At 37.1% G+C, this 21,749-nt stretch overlaps 1 protein-coding gene across 2 annotated transcripts in view; it reads left to right on the plus strand.

The window, feature by feature from the left end:
* The first annotated feature begins 3,827 nt into the window (after window positions 1–3,827).
* Window positions 3,828–21,749, plus strand: part of LOC103961250 — a 31,109-nt gene continuing 13,187 nt past the window's right edge. For both annotated transcript variants that reach the window (XR_007253651.1, XM_048571953.1), the window contains exons 1-37: window positions 3,828–4,063; window positions 4,996–5,077; window positions 5,273–5,376; window positions 5,485–5,580; window positions 5,722–5,766; window positions 5,940–5,990; window positions 6,706–6,809; window positions 6,938–7,055; window positions 7,444–7,545; window positions 7,691–7,867; window positions 8,250–8,407; window positions 8,715–8,873; window positions 11,071–11,163; window positions 11,332–11,674; window positions 11,980–12,093; window positions 12,452–12,547; window positions 12,645–12,712; window positions 12,852–12,972; window positions 13,054–13,275; window positions 13,401–13,631; window positions 13,719–13,828; window positions 14,713–14,809; window positions 15,025–15,123; window positions 15,213–15,353; window positions 15,549–15,617; window positions 16,077–16,565; window positions 16,725–17,039; window positions 17,170–17,301; window positions 17,406–17,519; window positions 17,612–17,796; window positions 18,020–18,128; window positions 18,205–18,348; window positions 19,028–19,303; window positions 19,524–20,201; window positions 20,569–20,787; window positions 21,070–21,170; window positions 21,350–21,645. Coding sequence is in view for 1 of the 2 variants with exons in the window: in XM_048571953.1 (XP_048427910.1) it covers window positions 4,049–4,063; window positions 4,996–5,077; window positions 5,273–5,376; window positions 5,485–5,580; window positions 5,722–5,766; window positions 5,940–5,990; window positions 6,706–6,809; window positions 6,938–7,055; window positions 7,444–7,545; window positions 7,691–7,867; window positions 8,250–8,407; window positions 8,715–8,873; window positions 11,071–11,163; window positions 11,332–11,674; window positions 11,980–12,093; window positions 12,452–12,547; window positions 12,645–12,712; window positions 12,852–12,972; window positions 13,054–13,275; window positions 13,401–13,631; window positions 13,719–13,828; window positions 14,713–14,809; window positions 15,025–15,123; window positions 15,213–15,353; window positions 15,549–15,617; window positions 16,077–16,565; window positions 16,725–17,039; window positions 17,170–17,301; window positions 17,406–17,519; window positions 17,612–17,796; window positions 18,020–18,128; window positions 18,205–18,348; window positions 19,028–19,303; window positions 19,524–20,201; window positions 20,569–20,787; window positions 21,070–21,170; window positions 21,350–21,645 (6,073 nt within the window). In the remaining variant the exon portion in view is untranslated. The remainder of the gene's footprint in view (window positions 4,064–4,995; window positions 5,078–5,272; window positions 5,377–5,484; window positions 5,581–5,721; window positions 5,767–5,939; window positions 5,991–6,705; window positions 6,810–6,937; window positions 7,056–7,443; window positions 7,546–7,690; window positions 7,868–8,249; window positions 8,408–8,714; window positions 8,874–11,070; window positions 11,164–11,331; window positions 11,675–11,979; window positions 12,094–12,451; window positions 12,548–12,644; window positions 12,713–12,851; window positions 12,973–13,053; window positions 13,276–13,400; window positions 13,632–13,718; window positions 13,829–14,712; window positions 14,810–15,024; window positions 15,124–15,212; window positions 15,354–15,548; window positions 15,618–16,076; window positions 16,566–16,724; window positions 17,040–17,169; window positions 17,302–17,405; window positions 17,520–17,611; window positions 17,797–18,019; window positions 18,129–18,204; window positions 18,349–19,027; window positions 19,304–19,523; window positions 20,202–20,568; window positions 20,788–21,069; window positions 21,171–21,349; window positions 21,646–21,749) is intronic.

The following is a 21,749-nucleotide window of genomic DNA, read 5'->3' on the forward strand; positions in this document are numbered from 1 at the left end:
TATTTTGCATATCCATGTAAGTTCAGCAGCTGTGTGTGCCAAGGACCGATACTCAGCTTCGGTGGATGATCGAGCTACAGTAGCTTGTTTCTTTGCACTCCAGCTGATTAGGTTTGAACCAAGAAAAACACTATAACCACTAGTGGATCTGCGATCAAACAGACAACATGCCCAATCAGCATCTGAGTATGCAATGAGATGAAGAGAACTTTTCTTAAACCAAATGCCTTGAGAAATTGTTCCTTTCAAGTATCGAAGAACTCGTTTAGCAGCCTGCATATGTTGTTCTCTCGGAGCATGCATAAATTGGCAAAGTTGATTCACTGCAAAGGAGAGATTGGGTATTGTCCAAGTCAAATATTGGGGACCACCAACAATAGACCTGTAATAAGTGGAATCAGATAGAAAAAGACCACTGTGATCAAGTTTGGTAGAGCTGAGAGGAGTGCAGCAAGGTTTAGAACCTTCCATATTTGTCTTTTAAAGGAGATCAAGGACATACTTGCTTTGGTGAAGAAACATACCCTCAGATGTTCTTGAACTTCCAATCCCAGAAAGTAATGCAAAGGCCCCAAATCTTTGACTGGAAAAATAACACTCAATTTTTGAATGAAAGATTGACATAGGGCAATGTTGGGACATGTGACAAGTATATCATATGCATATACCAGCACTATTACAAAGGTAGGTCATTTGAGAACAAATAATGATGCATCTGAAGAAGATTGGACAAAACCAAAAGTGTGGAGGACCTAAAATAATTTGTCAAACCATGCCCTTGGTGCCTGTTTTAGGCCATAAAGAGACTTTCTCAATTTGCAAACATACTGAGGCTTTGAGGGATCAATAAAACCTACAGGTTGATCCATATACACATCTTCTTTTAAATCACCATGAAGGAAGGTATTGCTTATATCCAATTGATTTAAGAACCAATTGAATTGTACTGCAAGTGATAAAAGAACTTTTATTGTAACCGATTTTGCTACAAGACTAAAAGTATCTTAATAGTCAATACCAACCTGTTGATGAAAGACATTTGCCATAAGGCGAGCTTTATATCTGGCTATAGTGTCATCTGGTTTCTTTTTAATTCTAAAAACCCATTTATATCCAACAATGCTCTGGGAATATGAGGCAAGGACTAAAGACCAAGTACCAGTAGATTGCAATGCATTGAATTCTTCTTGCATTGCAGATCTCCAATGAGCATACTTGGATGCCTGGAAGTATGTATTAGGAGCATATTCAAGATCAATGGGAAAAGGATGTTTGGTTGCTGAGTATGCCTTGGGCTTGTATATACCAGCTTTCAATCTTGTGACCATAGGATGAGTGTTGACAACACTAATACTTGGAGCAGAAACAGATGAATTTGTAGTGGAATCACTTCAAACAAGATGGTTAGTAGAGGTAGATGTAAAAGATGCACTGGGAGTTCCAATGTGAGAGTTGGAAGGTAGACTAAGTGCATGACCATCTGGAGTTGTAGAGGTAGGCATAGAAAATTGCAAATCAACCGATGGTGAGCTAATGGAAGCAGTGGGAACTGATGATAGTTTGATGGACTTGTGAAATGGATATGTGCCTTCATCAAAGAGAACATGTATAGATATATACATCCTGCCAGTAGTTGGATTGAGACATTTATAGCCCTTGTGTTGTAAACTATAACCAAGAAATTCACAACCTTCACTTTTGGGATCCAATTTTGATTGAACATAAGGTTTGAGTCAGAGAAAGCAGCTACAACCAAAAACCTTAAGCCTTGAATAGTCAGAAGGCCTGTGAAAGAGTAATTCCTATGGAGACTTTGACAACCCAGAAATTGGCAATCTATTAATCAAATATAAAGTTGTGGAGAAAGTTTCCACCCAATAGAGATAAGGAACCTTAGAGGCAACAAGCAGAGTTCTTGCAGTTTCAACAAGATGTCTGTGTTTTGTCTCTGCATAGCCATTTTGTTCAGGCATATGGGGACAACTTAACTGGTGAAGAATGCCACGAGTTTGGAGAAACGAGTTAAGAACATGAAAAGCAAACTCACCCCCTGAATCCGTACGCGAAGTCTTTATTTATCACAAAGAGAGTTCTCTACATAGGACTTGAATACAACAAATGTATGAAAAGCTTCAGACTTAGTTTTTAAGGCAAAGAACCAGCTATTCTTGCTATAATCATCTACAAAACAGATCAGAGAGAGACCAATATCTTCCTGACTAAGAAAACAGATCAGACAGAAAAGGAGAAAATGAGAGAGATATTGGATTTGGATAAAATGTTTCTCATTAATTGATAATGTTATTACACTAGAGTATATATATATAGCCCTTGGCTTTGTAGACCCTTAGCTAACTACGACTAATTACATATTGTACCAGTATTCATCTCAACTAACACTTTACTGTTATAACAAACTACTAGTTTTGGATACTAAGGCATTTGACTTAATAAATAATACCTTGGTTTTGCAGAAGCCAATCATGCGTATGAAACCCTCGTAGTTATTAATAAGTGCATTTTTACTCACCACCATTTAGTGTGGTGTATGCTCATCACCCTATTTATCATCGTTAGATGAGTTTGAATTTTGAGATTTGTGCTTATTCACTACACGGATCTCAAAATTCAAACTCATTTAACAATGATAAATAGGATGGTGAGCATACACCACACTAAAGGGTGCGGAGCAGAAATGCTCCCGTTATTAATAGGCATAATTCCAGGAACAATGGGACAAGTTATTCCAATTTTGCTACATTCATTCACCAATTTGGGCAGAGTCATTCACGAATTCACGGCACCATCATCAACCTTTCTCTTTGAATAAGCTAGATCACTCTGATATGCTTTTTGAGAGGCGAGCCCATCAACTGCATGGTGTTTGAGTGGCTCATCTTTAACTACAATTCCTTCATCCTCAAAGGCTCCTAATATGGTGATTCGAAAAATTGGTGGAATTCGAATGGAATTGAAAATGAAAACAGAAATGTGGAGAGATCGAGAGATCGAGAGAGAGGTAGAGAGATCAATCTGATTACAAAAGTGGAGGAATTGTTTCTATGCAGAGGAGAGATCGAGATTAGGCAAAGAGATTGAGAATGAAGATCGAGAAATAGGGATTAGGTGGAAAGATTGAGAAACGGATAGAGGATCTGACGTGAAAAGGTTTGCCGTTAGGGGTAAAATTGGAAACTTATTTTTTGGGCTAGTCTTATTACGTTGGTTTGATGTTAGGGTTTTGTCTTAACCATTAAAAAAAAACTTATTACCTGATTTTTTTTTGTTAAGATTCAAAGTTTTAAAGTTATTTTCATTAATTTTCTTTAAATTAAATACATTAAGCGTAATTTGCAAAATATCTTCCTTGATACATACTTTTTCCATTGAAACTTTGTCCTAATTTGCAAAAATACAGTAATGCACATTATTTTACTTTTATTTGACTTGGGCAAAATAATGAATATTATGTCACTTGGTATTATGGTTTAATGGTATTCCTCTTCATTTGATTCTCGACAAAGAAGAATTTGAACTACATTATTGTTGGCCCATTATGAGGCTAAACCAATTCTCTTTTCTCTTAATGCAGATAATATCATTTATTAAAAAAAAAAAAAAGTAATGCACATCATTTATTTCATTTTTCAGAATATTTCCAAAAAATGGAAGCAGTTATTAATTTTCGTAGCAAAAAGATAACCAAAACGCACATGAAAGCAAAAAAATAAGGAAAAAAAGAAAAGAAAAATGAAAACACCTGAAAGCAGCACCATCACCTGAAAGCATATATATGGAAACGTTCACACGTCGGTTCACCGCTTCTGGTTCCTACGTAAGATTGTCCACACTGGTCCTTTCAGACCGCTCGCTTCTCTCTCTCTCTCTCTCTCTCTCTCTCTCTCTCTCTGAGCGTTTGAGCTGGCAAATCCTAATTCGACCGACGTCAATGGTAGTGCTCGGACGCCGATCACACTCAGTTTGCGCATTGTTTAGGTCGTGATCTCCGGCCGATCGTGTCCGGTTAGCGGCGGTCCGATTCCCTACCATGTTCGAAGCATACGTAAGGCTCTTCATTCCTTTCTTCCCGATTTTTATGGTTTACGCCATGAATTTGACTGTATTACAGCTCTGTTTGATCGGTTTAGCTTGTTTAATTGTTGAAATTTGATGAATGCCCTTTGGTTACTGGCTTTGTTGGATCGTTATTACTGTATCTATGAATTTTTCTCTTTTTCTGATGTTAGGGAAGGTGTAATGTGTATATATAGTGTATATCTTTGTGATTATTCGTAGAGCTCAGTAATATTGCACTTGAAACTGTTCGCCGTGTGAATTTGCCAAACCGGTTTCTTTGGAATGTTTTGTTCCTCTGGTTAAGATAAACTAGTGCGTGCATGTTGAGAATTTCGATGGTTTGTAGTGAGCATTCTAAGTTCCAAGTTTCGAAGTACTCGTAATTTGGCTTTTTATAGTTTGTAGCGACCTAATTGTTCTTCTGGACATTGCACATTTTCTAAAAAGAAACATAATTAAAAACAAAGCAAAGTTATAATGTCGGATGACATTCAATACACTGAAACAATGTGAATAACGCCTGCAGCGGTCAATTGATACAGCTATCAGATATACAATTAATTAACCAGACTCAACTGGACCAAGCAAGAAATTCACTGACTGCCTAAGAAGCAATAGTCTTCCAGTTCATATTCAGCAGAAGAAAGGGGTATCTGTGAAATCATTGGCATGGGAAGTCCCAAATCTGACCCTTTCCCATATAAGGGAATCACTTACAACCGCTTTTGTCTCAAAGAATCTGTATTCCGAAGTCTATGGTAGATGAGATGAAAATCTTGTTCATGCATGTAGTTCTTTCTCTATAACAAGGTTATGTTTACCATATGAAAAAGGATTACGTAACATTAACAGACATGCATGTTTATTCATATCTAGCAGCTCTAGATGAAATGATAACTTGTAATGTTTTATTGGTAGGTTCTGCATTTGCTTCGAAGATATTTGGGGGAATATGTCCATGGACTCTCAGTTGAAGCTTTAAGAATCAGTGTCTGGCAAGGTTTGTTTATGACTTAAGTGGTCATGTTCTCTGTATTTTCTTGTCCTTCCTACCTAAGTTTTTAAGATTACTAGCTTACCATTATGTTTGTGAAACTTTTAAGCAACGTGCTTAGCGTATTTGCAATATGTACCCAACTGCAGTGTTTTATAATATAATGACTCGCTGATACTCTTATATATCCTCAATTAACAGGTGATGTTGTTCTCAAAGATTTGAAATTGAAGGCAGAGGCCTTAAATTCACTGAAACTTCCAGTCACTGTGAAAGCTGGTTTTATTGGTACCATTACATTAAAGGTATCAAGTGGCTCCAAACCTTCCCCTGGCTGGGTTTTGGTTCTTAATCACTGCTGATAGTATGTTCACTTTTCTTTTCAATGTTCCTATTTTCCTCTTTCCTTGTAGGTTCCCTGGAAAAGTTTAGGCAAAGAACCTGTCATTGTTCTCATTGACCGTGTATTCATTCTTGCTTATCCACTTACTGATGGCCAGAATCTCAAGGTACGGTGATGTCCGTATAGTGGAAAAACTTATATTTCAATTGCACACTGTTGGAGGTGTCTTTTCTTATGTATTAAGATGATCTTGTTTTACATTACTATCATCATTAAATTATTGTTTGTTACTAATTTTGTTGTGTAGGAGGACAGGGAAAAACTGTTTGAAGCCAAACTTCAACAGATTGAGGTAAAATGCAAATGTGTCTATGTATGCTCTATCTATTTTTTTTAGGCTGCTAATATGGTTTTTATGGACATCTCTTTCATCCCACCGTAATAGTTCTTTTAGAAGTAAAATGTGTGTTTCTCATAAAAAACTGGTAAAAGTGGCAAAAAAAAAAATTTGTATATTGTGTGCAGGAAACAGAGGCAGCAACCCTTGAAGCAATGTCGAAGTCAAAGCTAGGAAGTGTATGATTCTTAATTTTATTACTATTTTACGTTGGGCATCTATTGTTGGTTAAATTTGTTATGCATCCTTAACCCTTTCTGTAGTAGTAGCTCCCCTCTGACATTACATCTTGCTTAATAATTAAAATAGGCTTTTTGCCACGTATTACTTGGATCTGGCTTTTTTCATTTTCCCTACATGAAACATAAAAACATGGCCTTTTTTGGCTCAAGCAATTTTTAGTGAGGCCACATAGCTCATAATAGGCTATTTGCAAAGCCACAAACAAGATCATTCTTGATGGCATGCACTTTTGATTTGTTTTTCCCTTTTCATAACCAAAACATTCGTCAAAGTAATGTTGGTTGTCTTTTTTTGATTGGGATATATATGGAGTTGGGTGATGTTGAAATATATGAAGTAGATATCTGTCATGAAAGTAGTGATGGGGAAGGAAATCATGTGGTGCTTGCTAGGAAATTCACATATGTTTGACATGATGGATTTGTTAAATATGTTACAAATAAGCATCTAACTCAAAAACTGAAGGCTTTATCCAGGGAAGTTCTCGTAACACTAAAATCAAAGTAGTACTTTGTGCTAACACCCATTGCATACAAACTCGATTGAATTAACACCTCCTCTTTGTCTATTAAGTGAAATAGATGGTGTAATTCATTTCTCATTCTTGGGTACAAAATTTAGCAGTTCAGTTGACAGCTGACTATTTTGCAGCCACCTCCTGGGAATTCATGGCTAGGTTCCCTCATTGCTACTATTATCGGAAATCTGAAGATATCAATTAGCAATGTACATGTTAGATATGAGGATTCAACCAGGTTGGTAACTTCCTCAGCTTCTTTCTTCTATTTGTTTTGTATGTACCCAGTTTATTTCTACTTTTTTGCTCTCCAGACAAATTTTATCAATCTTAGCTTGGAATTTGTTTGGTTCTATTGTTTTGTAGCAATCCAGGACATCCATTTTGTTCGGGTGTTACTTTAGCCAAGCTGGCTGCTGTTACTATGGATGAGCAAGGGAATGAAACATTTGACACCAGTGGTGCACTTGATAAGTTGCGGAAGGTTAGCATTGTCTTTTATTCTTTAGGATCCGGGTTTTTGCGAGAATGCTTGTCTTTGATCACTATCTTTATAATTTTCTGGACTGCTTTGATTTATGTCAATACTAAGCCATCTAACAAAACAAGCAAAGCCACATCATAGGCCAACTGAATAAACCAAAAACCAGTAGTGACACTTTTGCACAAGTAATGGATCAGTCAAGACGAATCACACTATATCAAACATCCTTGAAATGTTTAGACAAGGATGCCCTACTTTGTAGGATTGCTTTGATAATTGTAACAATGTTCGTTGTGTTTTGTGATTTTCGTATTTATTTGTATGTTTTATGCTTTTACATGTAAATTTGATAATCTTATGTTGGATACAAATAATCTCCTTGTGACAGTCCTTGCAACTTGAGAGGCTTGCTATGTATCATGATTCTGGTAGTGTTCCTTGGAAGATAGATAAGGGATGGGAAGATCTTACTCCTGAGGAATGGATTCAGGTTTGTTCTTATGCTGCAGTATTACTACCCACTGTACTCTGCTATATTAAAACGTCTACTTTTGGTAACATTGTCTGGCCTAACCTAATCTATATACTGCCTAAAAGTTCTGCTTTACTCTTTTCTTTGCATCAATGTGTACTAGATCTTTGAAGATGGTATAAATGAACCAGCTGCTGCTGCGAATCGCAAGTATTTGGTGTCACCTATAAATGGAGTTTTAAAATATCACCGCATTGGAGATCAAGAAAGAAATGATTCAGAGGTTCCGTTTGAGAAGGCTTCCCTCGTGCTGAGTGATGTTTCTTTGACTGTAATTGAGGTGCATAATGCGTTCCCCTTAAAATGTCTTATATTTTCCCTGTGTTATTTTCATTCGTCCTCTCTCGTGTTCCGCCATTGAGAAGCAAATATTAAGATTTATATTTTTAATTCTTTCTTGGTCGGAGTTAAGAAAATGCAATGAAATTTCTTTGGAGGATCTCTTTCGCATTGTAGTATCCTCGTATTCCTCTCCCTCTCTTCTCCCTCTCTCAGTGTTTTCTTCTAATATATAAGTATCGAGTAAAATTGCTTTTCTCAGCTCCCTGAGGAGAGTTGAGGTGTTAGTTTTCTGTTTTCGACAACCCAGAAAATTTGTCTTTTTTCGTACTTTCTTGGTATGCAGCTGGAGTGCTATAACTCATTACCACTGGTTTTTTTAGGCCCAATATTATGATTGGATAAAACTATTAGAAGTTGTTTCAAGATACAAGACTTATGTTGTTGTTTCCCATCTGAGACCTGTGGTGCCAGTTTCAGAGGGTCCGTATTTGTGGTGGCATTATGCTGCTAAAGCATCCCTGCAGCAGAAGAAAATGTGGTAATATATATGTATATGCTACACTCTTACTCTTTTATGGTCTATGTTTGTATGCCTGTTTACGGCCTCGTAGATTGTCTTAATTCAAGGCCTTTTTGTCAGCTCAATTCCTGTTCTTATTTTTAAAATATTCCCTTAAATTTTATAAAAAGAAATTACTGGAATTGAGTTGAACGTTGTGTTTAACTTTTCAAATATTCAGTGAAACTTCTGACCACATGCTTTTGGATGTATATTGCAAATTGGTGATGTACTTTTATGAATTTCCCGTGTTGGTTCTGACTTCACACTTGTTTTCCTGAATCAGTTACCGATTCTCATGGGACCGCATTCGAGATCTTTGTCAGCTTCGTCGCCGTTACATTCAGTTGTACGCAGGTTCACTGCAACACTTGTCAAATGTTAAGAATGCAGAAATTAGAGAAATTGAGAGAGATCTGGATCCTAAAGTAATTCTTTTATGGAGGTAAACCTTTTGACTTTATTACTATTTATTAAAACTGATTGTAGGGTTTAGGGGATGCATAAATTCTGTATTAAACTTGGCCTTACACCTCACGGTTATTATATCGGGTTCAAAGGAACCACAGTTGAATTTGGGTTGGATTTGGATTCTATTATTTAGGTGAAGTGTATGGAGTAGCAATTTGAACCCATTTGGCATATGGAATTTACAAAGTGATTAGCTTTTATTCTCTTAAATTAGTTGGAATAAAATGCCAAAGCAATAGGATTATTATGTTTGATTAAACTTGGAATGTAATCTTGGAATCCGTGAGGAATTACTTATATTTGTCGCTTTAAATTAGTTAGACTCAAGAAGGTATTGAATTTTGTCTTCAATCCAGATGTTACCTTTGAATGTCGGTGTAGGTTTCAATGGGGACAGTGCAATTTTGTCTTGCTTTTTTTATGTATTCCAAGATATGTGAACCATAGAATGTGCAATTTAAACAACTTTCCTTTCCATGGAGCAAGTATTAAAGATGCACAAGAGGATTTCCTGAGGATTTATAAATTTTTAGCATGTCTACATATTTGGGCTATATATTTGCTGGGCTTATAGAGAAGGTGGAAAAAGGACTTCAAAGTTGGAAGAAGGCGTTTTTATGCAGAGGTGGTAGATTAACTTTGATTCAAGCTGTGCTGAGAAGTATGCCAATTCATTACATGTCTTTGTTCAAACTTCCTTGTGGGGTGATTGGTCGGCTGGAAAAACTAATGAAAGGGTTTCTTTGGGAAGGGGTAGAGGAAGGAAAGAAAAACCATTTAGTTAAGTGGGAGGTAGTGATCAGAAGTAAGGAGGAAGGGGGTTTAGGTGTGGAGAATTTGAGCAAATGGAATAAAGCTTGACTCACTAAGTGGTTGTGGAGATTCCCAAAGGAATCAAATTCTCTGTGGCACAATGTGATAAGGAGCAAGTGCAGGATGGAGGCTAATGGGTGGGACGCAAGCCCTTCGCTGTGTGGTTCAAGTCGTAGTCCTTGATTAGATATTTCATCTGGTCTTTCTTCTTTCCTAGAGTGTTGCAAGTTTGAGGTGGGCAATGAGGAGAGGGTGAGGTTTTGGGAGGATGGTTGCTTGGAGGGTGGACCGTTGAAAAGGCAGTATCCTAGATTATTCTTGTTATCGAGAAAGCATGACCAGAGCATTTCAAGTTTTGTGGATTCTTCTCTTCAGCCATTGAGTTGGAATTTCAATTTCAGTCGAAAATTGAATGAGCTGGAGATAGCAGAGGCGGCTGGGTTATTAGAGAAGGTGGAAGATGTTTGTTTGATTCAATCAAGAGCAGATATTAGAAGGTGGAAACTAGATGGGCCAGGATCGTTCACTTGCAAATCCTATGGCTCCTTGTGCAACAATGGAGCTGTGCAACATTTTCCACCCAATTCTCAGATTTGGAGAAAAGCTCCTCCAAAAGTCAAAGTTCTTGCTTTGTTAGTGGCTATTGGGAAGGTCAACACCTATGATCTAGTTAAAAAGCGAAGGCCTTTCATTTGCATTTCTCCTCAGTGGTGCAGTTTGTGTAAATCAGAGGAGGAGAGTGTTAATCATATTTTTCTCCACTGTTCTTACTTGATACAGCTGTGGTGGAAATTGTTCAAGGAAGTTAGAGCTAGTTGGGTTATTCCAAAGGGATGTTTTGAGCTTCTAAGCCCCAAGTTCGAGGCTTTAGGAAAGGAGAGGAAAGCTAAAGCTTTGCGGGGCTGTTTGGTGTTGGCAGTTGTTTGGAACATTTGATTGGAGGGTAATAGAAGAATTTTTTTAGGATTATAAGGGAGTAGAAGGAGAGGAACAATGGGGTAGAGTTAGATACTGGGCATCATTTTTGGATGAGTTCAGGGTTTATTCCCTTTCTTATATAGTGATGGATGTTTTAGCAGCTGTAAAATGAAGTTGGTTCAGCTTAGTTACTAGTAAAGTAGTCCTACTTGAAGGGTCTTAGCTAGTTTTTCTAGTTGGTGGATTTCTTATCCACTTTTTGTAATTCCTACATTGTGTTAATAAAATTCTATTGTTTCTTCTTAAAAAAAATTTCTGGGTTTATTTGCTGAAGGGAATGCTTACCCTGTTCCTGTAACATTTGTATGTTAATAAATACAGTAAAGAAACATTCAATATATGATATTGTACTCATTGGATATTGGGCATGTATTATGTAGGTTACTTGCACATGCAAAGGTAGAATCTGTTAAAACCAAGGAAGCAGCTGAACAGAGGTCATTCCAGAATCAAAGCTGGTTTTCATTTATGTGGTTAGTCAGGACTCGGAACTGCTCCATTACGATCTCTGTGTTCTATGATTGTTTCTGGGTCACAGCTGTGCTTAAATTGTTTTGACCTCTATATTTATGAAAGCTCTGCATGTAGCTTTATCCACGTACACCCCTCAATTTGTGTAGTGCCACTTTTTTTTCCCTCAGGCGTACACCTGCTGAAGATTCTGCCATTGTAGATGCTTCCAAGGGGTCACAGTTAGTGGAAGAAAGACTAACTAAAGAGGAATGGCAGGCAATCCATAAGTTGCTGAGTTATCAGCCAGAAGAATCACATTCAGGAAAAGACGTGCAGAATATGATCCGGTTTTTGGTAACTGTGTCTGTTGGTCAAGCAGCTGCTAGGATCATTGATATAAATCAAACGGAAGTTGTGTGTTGTAGATTTGAGCAACTTCAAGTCTCAACCAAGTTTAAAAATCGAAGTACCTACTGTGATGTGTCCTTAAAATTCTATGGTTTATCTGCGCCTGAAGGCTCGCTTGCCCAGGTTTGTTTCCATATAAATGTCAGAATTTGATTTAGCAGTAACAGATTTTAAGTTGGTGACGGGAGAATGTTAGTGTGAATCGTAACTGTTTTGATGTGAATATTTTCTAAATTTAGTGAATTTCTTTATTTTGAAGTGGTTTTAAATTTTTTTTTTAACAGCACTTAATCTCCCTCCTCTCCTTTTCTTACATGTGAATTTCTGATATTAATCTGACACAGAATCAATATGATGCTATGTTGCGCCATTGCATCTTGTTTTTAAGTTACTCATCTTTTTCTTCCTGCCCTTTTTTCATTTGGCAGAGTGTCTGTAGTGAGCAGAAGGTGAATGCACTAGCTGCTAGCTTTGTACACTGTCCAGTTGGAGAGAATGTTGACTGGAGGCTGTCGGCTACAATTTCTCCCTGCCACGTCACGGTGATTGTCCAATCTTTGAACACACACACACACACACACACATATATATATATATAGAGAGAGAGAGAGAGAGAGATCCTCAATCTTTTGTTTGATTTCTGTATTTTGGTCAGTCTTCTTGACCAACGTCCTTGTTTTTCTTCTCCCCTCTTAATACAATCGTCTCTTTATTAAAAAAGAAGAAGAAAAAGAAAAGAGAGAGAGAGAGAGAGTGAAACCTAGTTCACATTACTATCATCTTGAAATGGTACATGCATGGATCCTTAAGGCTCAGTTCTGATTTTCTTTGTGTTCTTCCTCTCTTCTTTTTTTCACCTTCCTTATGACTTGGAGCTTCCTGAATCTTTTCTCGTTGCAGGTTTTGATGGAAAGCTTTCATCGATTTTTAGAATTTGTGAAAAGGAGTAATGCAGTTAGTCCTACTGTCACGTTGGAAACTGCAACTGCTTTGCAGGTAATGATATCATCATTGTTAGTATTTTTTAATGTGATGCATTTAATACGACACTATACTCGTTCACTAATCTTTTATCATTCATTTTTAAGAGCAGATGAAAATTGAGCAAGTGACTCGTAGAGCACAGGAGCAATTTCAAATGGTATTAGAAGAACAAAGCAGGTTAGTATGCTTTATGTATACGGAATACTGATCCTGTTTCAGGTTTTCTATTTCTATTTTTTCTTTTTTTATACTCTATAGAGTAAAGCAACTGAGTAATTTTTTTACATTGCTCTTATGTTTACTGATCCTGTTTCAGGTTTGCTCTTGATATCGACTTAGACGCTCCAAAAGTAAGAGTTCCTATCAGAACTTGTGGCTCTTCCAAATGTGATAGCCATTTTCTTTTGGATTTTGGTCATTTCACGCTGCACACCAAGGTATGCCTTTTTTTCTAATGACCTTTCCGAATTGTGCCTGATTGATTTGCATTACCTGAAATGATATATTAATCATTGCAGGATAGTCAGCATGATGAACAGAGGCAGAACTTATATTCTCGGTTTTTTATAACTGGAAGAGATATTGCTGCCTTTTTTGTGGATTGCGGTTCTGACCGTCAAAGTTGCACTTTGGATGTACCAGATTATGATAATCACCTGCTTTTATCTCCTAGCCCTGACAATGTTGAGAATTGCTATTCTCTGATAGATAGGTGTGGAATGGCTGTACTTGTTGATCAGGTAATTTGCCACATTCCTCTCCTGCTTGTTAATTTTTATATTATTTAGTGTACAAGTTTTATTCCGGTTCATTTTGATTAGATATGTTGCTTATTATTTCATACCTATGCATCTTTGAATTGCAGATCATAGTGCCCCACCCAAGTTACCCATCAATGCGCATCTCAATTCAAGTGCCAAACCTTGGGATTCACTTTTCACCATCGAGATTCCAGAGGCTCATGAAATTGTTATACATATTCAATGGTACATTGGAAACTTGCAATGCCAGTCAGCCTGCTCTTGATGATTTTCAAGCAGAAACTCCATGGAGTTTGTCAGATCTTTCTACAGAAGCTAGAATTTTAGCATGGAGGGTATGTCATCATTCAATCGATTAAGTTGTTAGTTTTATTCGTATTTCAGTGTCTGATGTTATTTTCCCCTCTATTTTTCCGATTCAGGGGATTGGCAATTCTGTGGCTACCTGGCAACTATGTTATCTTGTGTTGTCGGGAATAAATCTTTATGTGCTGGAATCTGAAAAGTCACAGAGTCACCAGCGACACACAAGGTTGCTTCTCTCTTTCTTTCTAGGTAATTTTAGTACGGAGAGAGTATACATTAGAAATACCAGAAAGTTACTGCCAAAATTTCACTGAACCATTACAAGATCTTGCTAGATGGTAATAAAAAAAGGAAAATGAGACTACTAATAATTGGATCATATTCCTGCATTTCTGCTTGCTGTTGCGGATAACAGAACGTAACGAATTTCTTGCAACTGAGAAACGAAGGACAAGATGATCCATAGTCTCAGCACTATCTTTCCACGTACAACCCAATCAACCTTCCAAATGCTGGAACAGGGGAAAGAAATAGGCATGCACCCATTAAAACCTTGTAATGAGGTGTAACATTAATAATATTCCCGTGGCCAGCGAGATACTACAACTTGTCAGCATCCGTCATCCTTATCCTTACAGAGTATAGGTAATCCAAAAATGTATAAACTGGCTATAGCTCCTAGTCGTGGGACAACATATTAAGGGTTGGAGCCCAGTGAAATCCTCCGTTTGACTGAGTAGAGTACCAAATCATATAATTGGCAACAAGATAAAGCTCTGGAGGAGATCCTTCAAGGCGTACTGTCCCATTGATTATGCCAAAGCTAAATCTGCACCCTTCACCCTCGTTAGTGCCATACCATGGGAAGAGGTCCACCTGGACTTCTTCCCAATTCTCTTACCAACTCTATATGGCTCCATCACCACATTTGCACGCTACTAACCCCATCCAAGAGCATGTACTGCACTTATAGCTTTTCTTACTCTGCCCTACAGTTTGGTGTCTTTTTTGAGCAATAGAAATGTTTTGGTTGTGTATTTCTTGCTTTTATCTCCTGCAATCAAATGTTTTATGCTACTAACTGAAAATTTCTAAATTTGGATGGTACAGCATGGCTGGTCGACAAGTATATGAGGTTCCCCCAGCAAACATTGGTGGTTCACTGTTTTGTGTCGCTGTAAGTTACAGGGGAATGGAAAATCAAAAGGTATGTCAAATTTGTTGGAAATGATAGTTTACTGTCTGAAGGACAAACAGGGGAATTAAATATTTATGTCCGTGCTGTCAACTTGACATCTGAATTATTGGATTGTGGAAGAATCATAGTCATGCTATTGTTTATTTTGTTCAAGCCTTGCTTGAAGCTGGGCATATCTTTCCTTATTCAAATCATACATGTTATAGATTTCGATTTCTTTCCAGGCTTTGGAGTCTCCTACTACCTTGATTATAGAGTTTCGGGCTGAGCACGAGAAGGCCATTTGGTTGAAAGGGCTTATACAAGCTACATATCAAGCTTCTGTATGATATAAGATCTATCTCTTAACTTAAAACTCCTATTTACTTATCTTCTTGGTGATATCTAAAATTTGTATTTATTTTGCATATAGGCTCCTCCATCAGTTAATGTATTGGGAGAAACAAGCGATCCCGTTACTGACTATGGTGAAACCCAGACTATGAATTCAAAAACAGCTGACCTTGTTATTAATGGGGCACTGGTGGAGACAAAGATATTCATATATGGAAAGGTTGGTTTTTCTTTTGGTTGATTCATCAGGTCAAAGTATCTACAGCGTCCTGCTTCCCATCATTTGTGGTTATTTTGGGAAATGATTAGCCACCTGTGGGCCTTACTACTTATATGAAGAAACAAATGGAAAAAAACTTACAAGGCTACTGATTAACCAAATCTGACAGTGTTCTTTTCCTACTATATTGTGCAGACTGGTGATAAAGTTGATGAAGAATGTTGCGAGACTCTTATTCTTGAGGTTCTTGCCAATGGTGGAAAGGTTTGTTGCTAGTTTATACTTCATTTATGATTTTATTAAGGGTGAATGTGGAATTATATGAGATTTTTAAAGTAAAAAGTCAAATGCAATTTTTCACCCTGTTCATCTTTGTTATTGTATTTGTGCCCTTGATCTGACTTGGGTATTTACTCTATATTACTTGAATTGATAGGGAGAGTAGCATCAGAATTTTGGCTACTGGCGGGGAAGATGTTTCCATGTTTGGAACATAGTTCATATTTCACTGTTCTCTGTCCGTCAGATTTAATATTGTTGATATTTCTGTTTTAGATTTCTTGGGGTTGTGGTATATTGGAACATACTGTAACAAGCGTTCTTCTACTTTACCCTCTAGTTTGTTTTTTTCCCACTATCTTCTTGTATCATGTTCAAGGGTTCTTAGCTAGTTGTCATGCATAAGTGTTTTGGTATTAATTACTATGCCATTTTGTTTTACAGTTGCACATGATTCGCTGGGAAGGTGACCTGACACTTAAGATGAAACTGCACTCTTTAAAAATCAAAGATGAGCTTCAAGTTCGTCTGTCAACAACCCCCCAGTATTTAGCTTGCTCCGTGCTAAACAATGACAATCTAGTTTCTTCTCCTGGCATAGTAGATCCACACATGAAAGAAATGTCTGCGTTGCTTCATGAGGATGATGATACTTTTACAGATGCTTTGCCAGATTTTATGTCTATCTCAGATACAGGCTTAGGTTCACAGATAATGGATATGGATACATGTGCAACCACTGAGGACGTCAATGATGATACTGGATTTGCAACTCCACAGGCCATAATTCATGAAAAAAAATTGGTTATGGAAAAGGTCATTTCTGGTGAGATATTTTATGAGGCGGATGGCGGTGATAATTCAAATTTTGTTTCTGTTACCTTCTTGACTCGGAGTTCTAGCTCGCCTGATTATGATGGTATTGATACGCAGGTATTACTGACATGAGCAGTCGACTCAACTTTAGTTATAGTTCTGGATCTTTGTTAGATTGGTTTTATTTGCAATGCAAAACTAAATTAATTAGTGTATCTTACAAATAGAAAAATCTTTATCTCCACTGCTAATGCTTTGTCCTGAAATTTTTTTCAGATGAATCTCCGCATGTCAAAATTGGAGTTCTTTTGCAACAGACCCACTCTTGTTGCTTTGATTGATTTCGGCCTGGATTTAAGCTGTGTGTATGATGTGGAAGGTAGTGCAGACATAACTAAGGTTCCAGATGATAAACCCTTGATGAACAAAGAAAAGAATGAAGAAAGTATCAAAGGGTTGCTGGGTTATGGTAAAGGTCGTGTAGTATTTTATTTAAACATGAATGTTGACAATGTGACTGTGTTTCTTAACAAAGAGGATGGCTCTTCATTTGCAATGTTTGTGCAAGAAAGTTTCCTGCTGGATCTTAAGGTGATGGGAATGTTGTGATTTACAATTATTTCGATGTGTTGGTTGAAATTTACCACTGTGAGTAGTTTCAGACTTGATATTTTTGGTCTCAAATAACTGTATTACTGACTTGAGTTGTTTGTTTGTTAAGGTCCACCCAAGTTCTCTTTCCATTGAAGGTACCCTAGGAAATTTTAGACTACATGATATGTCTCTTGGAACAGATCACTGTTGGGCTTGGCTTTGTGATATACGTAATCCAGGTGTTGAATCCCTTATCAAGGTACGGATGGAATCAATTATCAGCTATTGCATTGCAGACATAATTTGTTTTTACTGTGATATTTCTTTCATTATGAGAATTTTATCTTTCTATTTGTTTTGCAGTTCAAATTTAACTCCTATAGTGCCGAAGATGATGACTATGAAGGATATGATTACAGTTTGTGTGGCCGACTTTCTGCTGTCCGCATCATTTTCCTCTATAGGTTTGTTCAGGAGGTATGTTGGGCATTGCTCTCAATCATTTGAATACAACTTTCACAGGGATGTGTTATTGTGTGTAACCTAAATGCTTGGACATGCTAATGCAGATAACAGAATACTTTATGGAACTTGCCACCCCAGATACCGAAGAGGCAATCAAACTTGTTGACAAAGTGGGAGGCTTTGAGTGGCTAATTCAGAAATATGAGATTGATGGAGCTACAGCGTTGAAGCTGGACCTGTCACTTGATACTCCAATAATCATTGTTCCCAGGAATTCAACAAGCAAAGAGTGCGTGAATTTGGATTCTTTTTTTTACTAAGCGCATATTTGGGTAATTAAATAGTTGGGTTGCTTTTGAATGAAGAAGCACCCTAAACAGAAGCAGGAAGAGAAAAAGACAACTTCAAGATTTTGTCTCTTTATGTCTGGATCTTGTATTTTCAAAGTTAAATACATTTGTTATATCCGTATTTATGGTTGACATTTGTCTCTATATTTTATGTAATTGCAGTTTCATTCAACTTGATCTGGGCCAGCTAAAAGTCACAAATGAGTTTAGTTGGTATGGTTCCCCTGAGAAAGATCCTTCAGCTGTCCATATTGATGTCCTTCATGCTGAGGTAGGTGATTTTTATATCTTTTTATTGGACGTGATGATTGAAATTACTGAACTAATTTAATACTCTGACATTTCAGATCCTGGGGATCAGCATGTCTGTAGGAATTGACGGTTGCTTAGGCAAATCAATGATACGAGAAGGCAAAGGACTTGATGTTTACGTGAGGAGAAGTTTGAGGGATGTCTTCAAAAAAGTTCCAACATTTGCTCTTGAAGTGAAGGTAATATTGTGGGTGAAATGTTAAATTTTATTGTTTTTTTTTTTTTTTTATAACGTTGTGGCAGATAACACACCTTTAGTAGGCATTACGATGGGGGGCTGTTTAACTTACCGTTGTTGATATTCGCATAGTTGATGATTGATACACGTGGACGAACTTCTGATTGAGTTCATCCTGCATTGATTGGTAGTGATACATGTACAACATCATATTAAGTGCATTGGGTCATAATATTGTTTCAAATGGTGAACATACTTAGGAATTGCTTAGCATTTTGGACCAATCCTTTACTTTTTTGGTAGTCAATATATGGTGATCTAACTTATTCATCCTCCATTTGCTTCATTGTTGTGATCACGTGTTTTTAACTTTATATGATATATCCCTGCATATATGTTTCTATAGAGGGAGCTTCAATTGAAGGATGCCTCACCTTGTATTTCAATGATCCGAACCGTATTATTTTAGGTCTTCTCTCATATATCACCATTGCAAAATATCACTCAAATCTGAAACCATTTACCACTTAATTAAATGGTTGTCGTTTAATGTTTCCTTGAAATAACGTGTTCTTCTATTTTCTTGGCTACTCCCCATATTGCCAATTGGTTTTATTCTGTCATCATGCAGACTGTCATATTTCTCTGTTAATTCCTACCCTTTGATTGTCTTGTACCAGGTTGGCTTATTGCACGGTGTCATGTCTGACAAAGAATATAAAGTCATTCTGGACTGTGCATACATGAACTTATGCGAAGAGCCAAAGCTTCCCCCTAGTTTCCGTGGTGGTAAATCTGGTTCGATGGATACAATGAGACTGCTGGCTGATAAGGTCAACATGAACAGTCAACTCCTACTATCAAAAACTGTTACCATAGTGGCAGTTGTAATTGATAATGCCCTATTGGAATTGTATAACGGCATTCATGCTGAGTCTCCTTTTGCTCAAATTGCTGTGAGTACTTGCATCAATCACATTTAAGTAGAGTTCATTTTGAATTGTGTGTATTTAGGTCCTGTTTTAGCTCTCTGAGATTTCAACTTTCATTTTAGTGGTAAGATTTCGAACAGAGTTGTTTGTTGTTTTCTGGCATTGTATGTCTGTTCTGATCGTGTACTTGTTCTCAGAAAAAATAAAAACAGAATCTTATGTAATTTGTTTCTCTGTTTAACAGATCGAAGGTCTTTGGGTAACGTATCGGATGACTTCATTGTCAGAGACAGATCTCTACATAACCATTCCGAAATTTTCTGTTGTTGACATTCGCCCCGATACAAAACCTGAAATGCGCCTAATGCTTGGATCATCCGCTGATGATTCCAAGCAAGTTTCTTTTGGAAGTTTGCCCCTTTCCTTAAATACGGGGAGCTTTAGAAAAAAAGACTCTGATGCTGAATTTTCTCATGTGGATTTACCAATATCAACAATGTTCTTGATGGACTATAGATGGCGCAAATCTTCCCAATCATTTGTGGTTAGGGTTCAGCAACCTCGAGTTCTTGTTGTAGCTGATTTCCTTCTGGCTGTGGGTGAGTTTTTTGTGCCTGCATTGCGAACAATAACTGGTAGAGAGGAAGTGATGGATCCTACAAATGATCTTATTGGTAAAAGCTGTAGCATAGTATTCTCTGGACCTATTTACAAACAGATAGAAGATGTGGTGCACTTGTCTCCAAGTAGACAGTTAGTAGCAGATTGTTTGCAAATTGATGAATATACATATGATGGATGTGGAAAGACCATCCATTTGAGTGAGGAAACGGACACAAAATATCTTCATTCAACTAGGCCTCATCCCATTATTATAATTGGGTGTGGAAAGAAGTTGCGATTTATGAATGTCAAAATTGAGGTACAGATCCATCCTTTCATATGCGACAATAGTTGTGTTCTTTTTCAATTGTTTTTAATGCAGCATCAGAACATGCCTAAAATTTCAGTACTATTTAGAAGGTCTGCAACGGGTTTGGGGAAAATGTTTTCCAATAAATATCATGAAGCATAGGTATAGGATTCAGAAACCAGAAAAACGACTATAGAGGTACAAAGACCATTTCAGTGTAGTCAGTAAAAGATAGAAAAAAAGTGTATCAATTTTTTATATGTGACCATATGTGTTGTTTTGTTTTACTTATTTTATGTTTAGTTTGTTTTTCTCATCCCTCAGTAATTGGCATGTGTTCCAACTATTGATTGACGCTTTCCCGTTAATACATCAGAATGGTTCTATTTTGAGGAAGTACACACATTTGAGTAATGATAGCAGCTACTCGTTATCTTTTGAGGATGGTGTGGACATCACATTGCTGGACAGTTACTCATCTGATGAGGACAAGAAGAGTCTAGAAGACTCTCATAAATCGTCAGACACCTCAAATATTTCTTCGGATTCTGAAAGTGATCCAAATATGATCCCGAGTTTCAGTTTTGAAGCACAGGTAAGTAAGTCATTATTAACATAAATGTTTCGCAAAGTAATTCATGGCATAGCACTTTACATTGAAATTTGCAAACTGATTGAACCATTGGTAGATTATTTTGTGGTAATCTGATTGTATGCTACACAGTGCTTCCATAAGTTACTACTTAAGTGCTTATTAGTTATACTGGGATCAATATCTCTAGCATATCATTTTTTTAGCTTATATTATGCTGATAACCTTTTGTGCAGTTGGTTTTGATGTTCTGTTCATTTTTGGATTACTTATTTTGGCTTTTAGGTAGTTTCTCCTGAGTTTACCTTCTATGATTCTTCAAAGTCTTGTCTGGATGATTCATATGGTGAAAAGCTTCTCCGTGCAAAGTTGGATTTTAGCTTCATGTAAGAGTTTTCATATTTGTTTTTCCCATACTTCTACACTTTTTCCAGGGAAAAGGTATGGCGCAATAGAAGTTACTCTGAAAGCTTGCGTACTTGAAATTTAACACTTATTATACTCCTAAATGTATTACGTAAAAAAAAAATTTGCACTAACTGAGCTAAATAACCTGTTAATACAGGTATGCATCCAAAGAAAATGATACCTGGGTTCGAGCCCTGGTGAAAGATCTTACAGTTGAGGCTGGTTCCGGTCTTATTGTTCTTGATCCAGTGGATATATCAGGGGGTTACACTTCTGTGAAGGACAAAACAAATATGTCCTTGTTATCAACTGATGTTTGCTTCCATCTTTCACTGAGTGTTGTTTCTCTTATACTTAATTTGCAAACCCAGGCAACATCAGCATTGCAATTCGGAAATTCTATGCCACTGGTTGGATGTACCAATTTTGATCGAATTTGGGTGTCCCCGAAAGGTATTTTCTCATAGTCTCCGGTGAAGTTTAATATTTTAATTGCTCCATTTCTTTTCATCAGAATGGCTTTCATGTCAGTCATCAAAGACTTAACATTGGTGTGT

This window comes from the organism of the source record quoted next, unplaced genomic scaffold (assembly GCF_019419815.1).
Source record: "Pyrus x bretschneideri cultivar Hongxiangsu unplaced genomic scaffold, Pyrus_bretschneideri_v1 Contig6, whole genome shotgun sequence".
In the NCBI taxonomy this organism is placed as follows: Eukaryota; Viridiplantae; Streptophyta; class Magnoliopsida; order Rosales; family Rosaceae; genus Pyrus; species Pyrus x bretschneideri.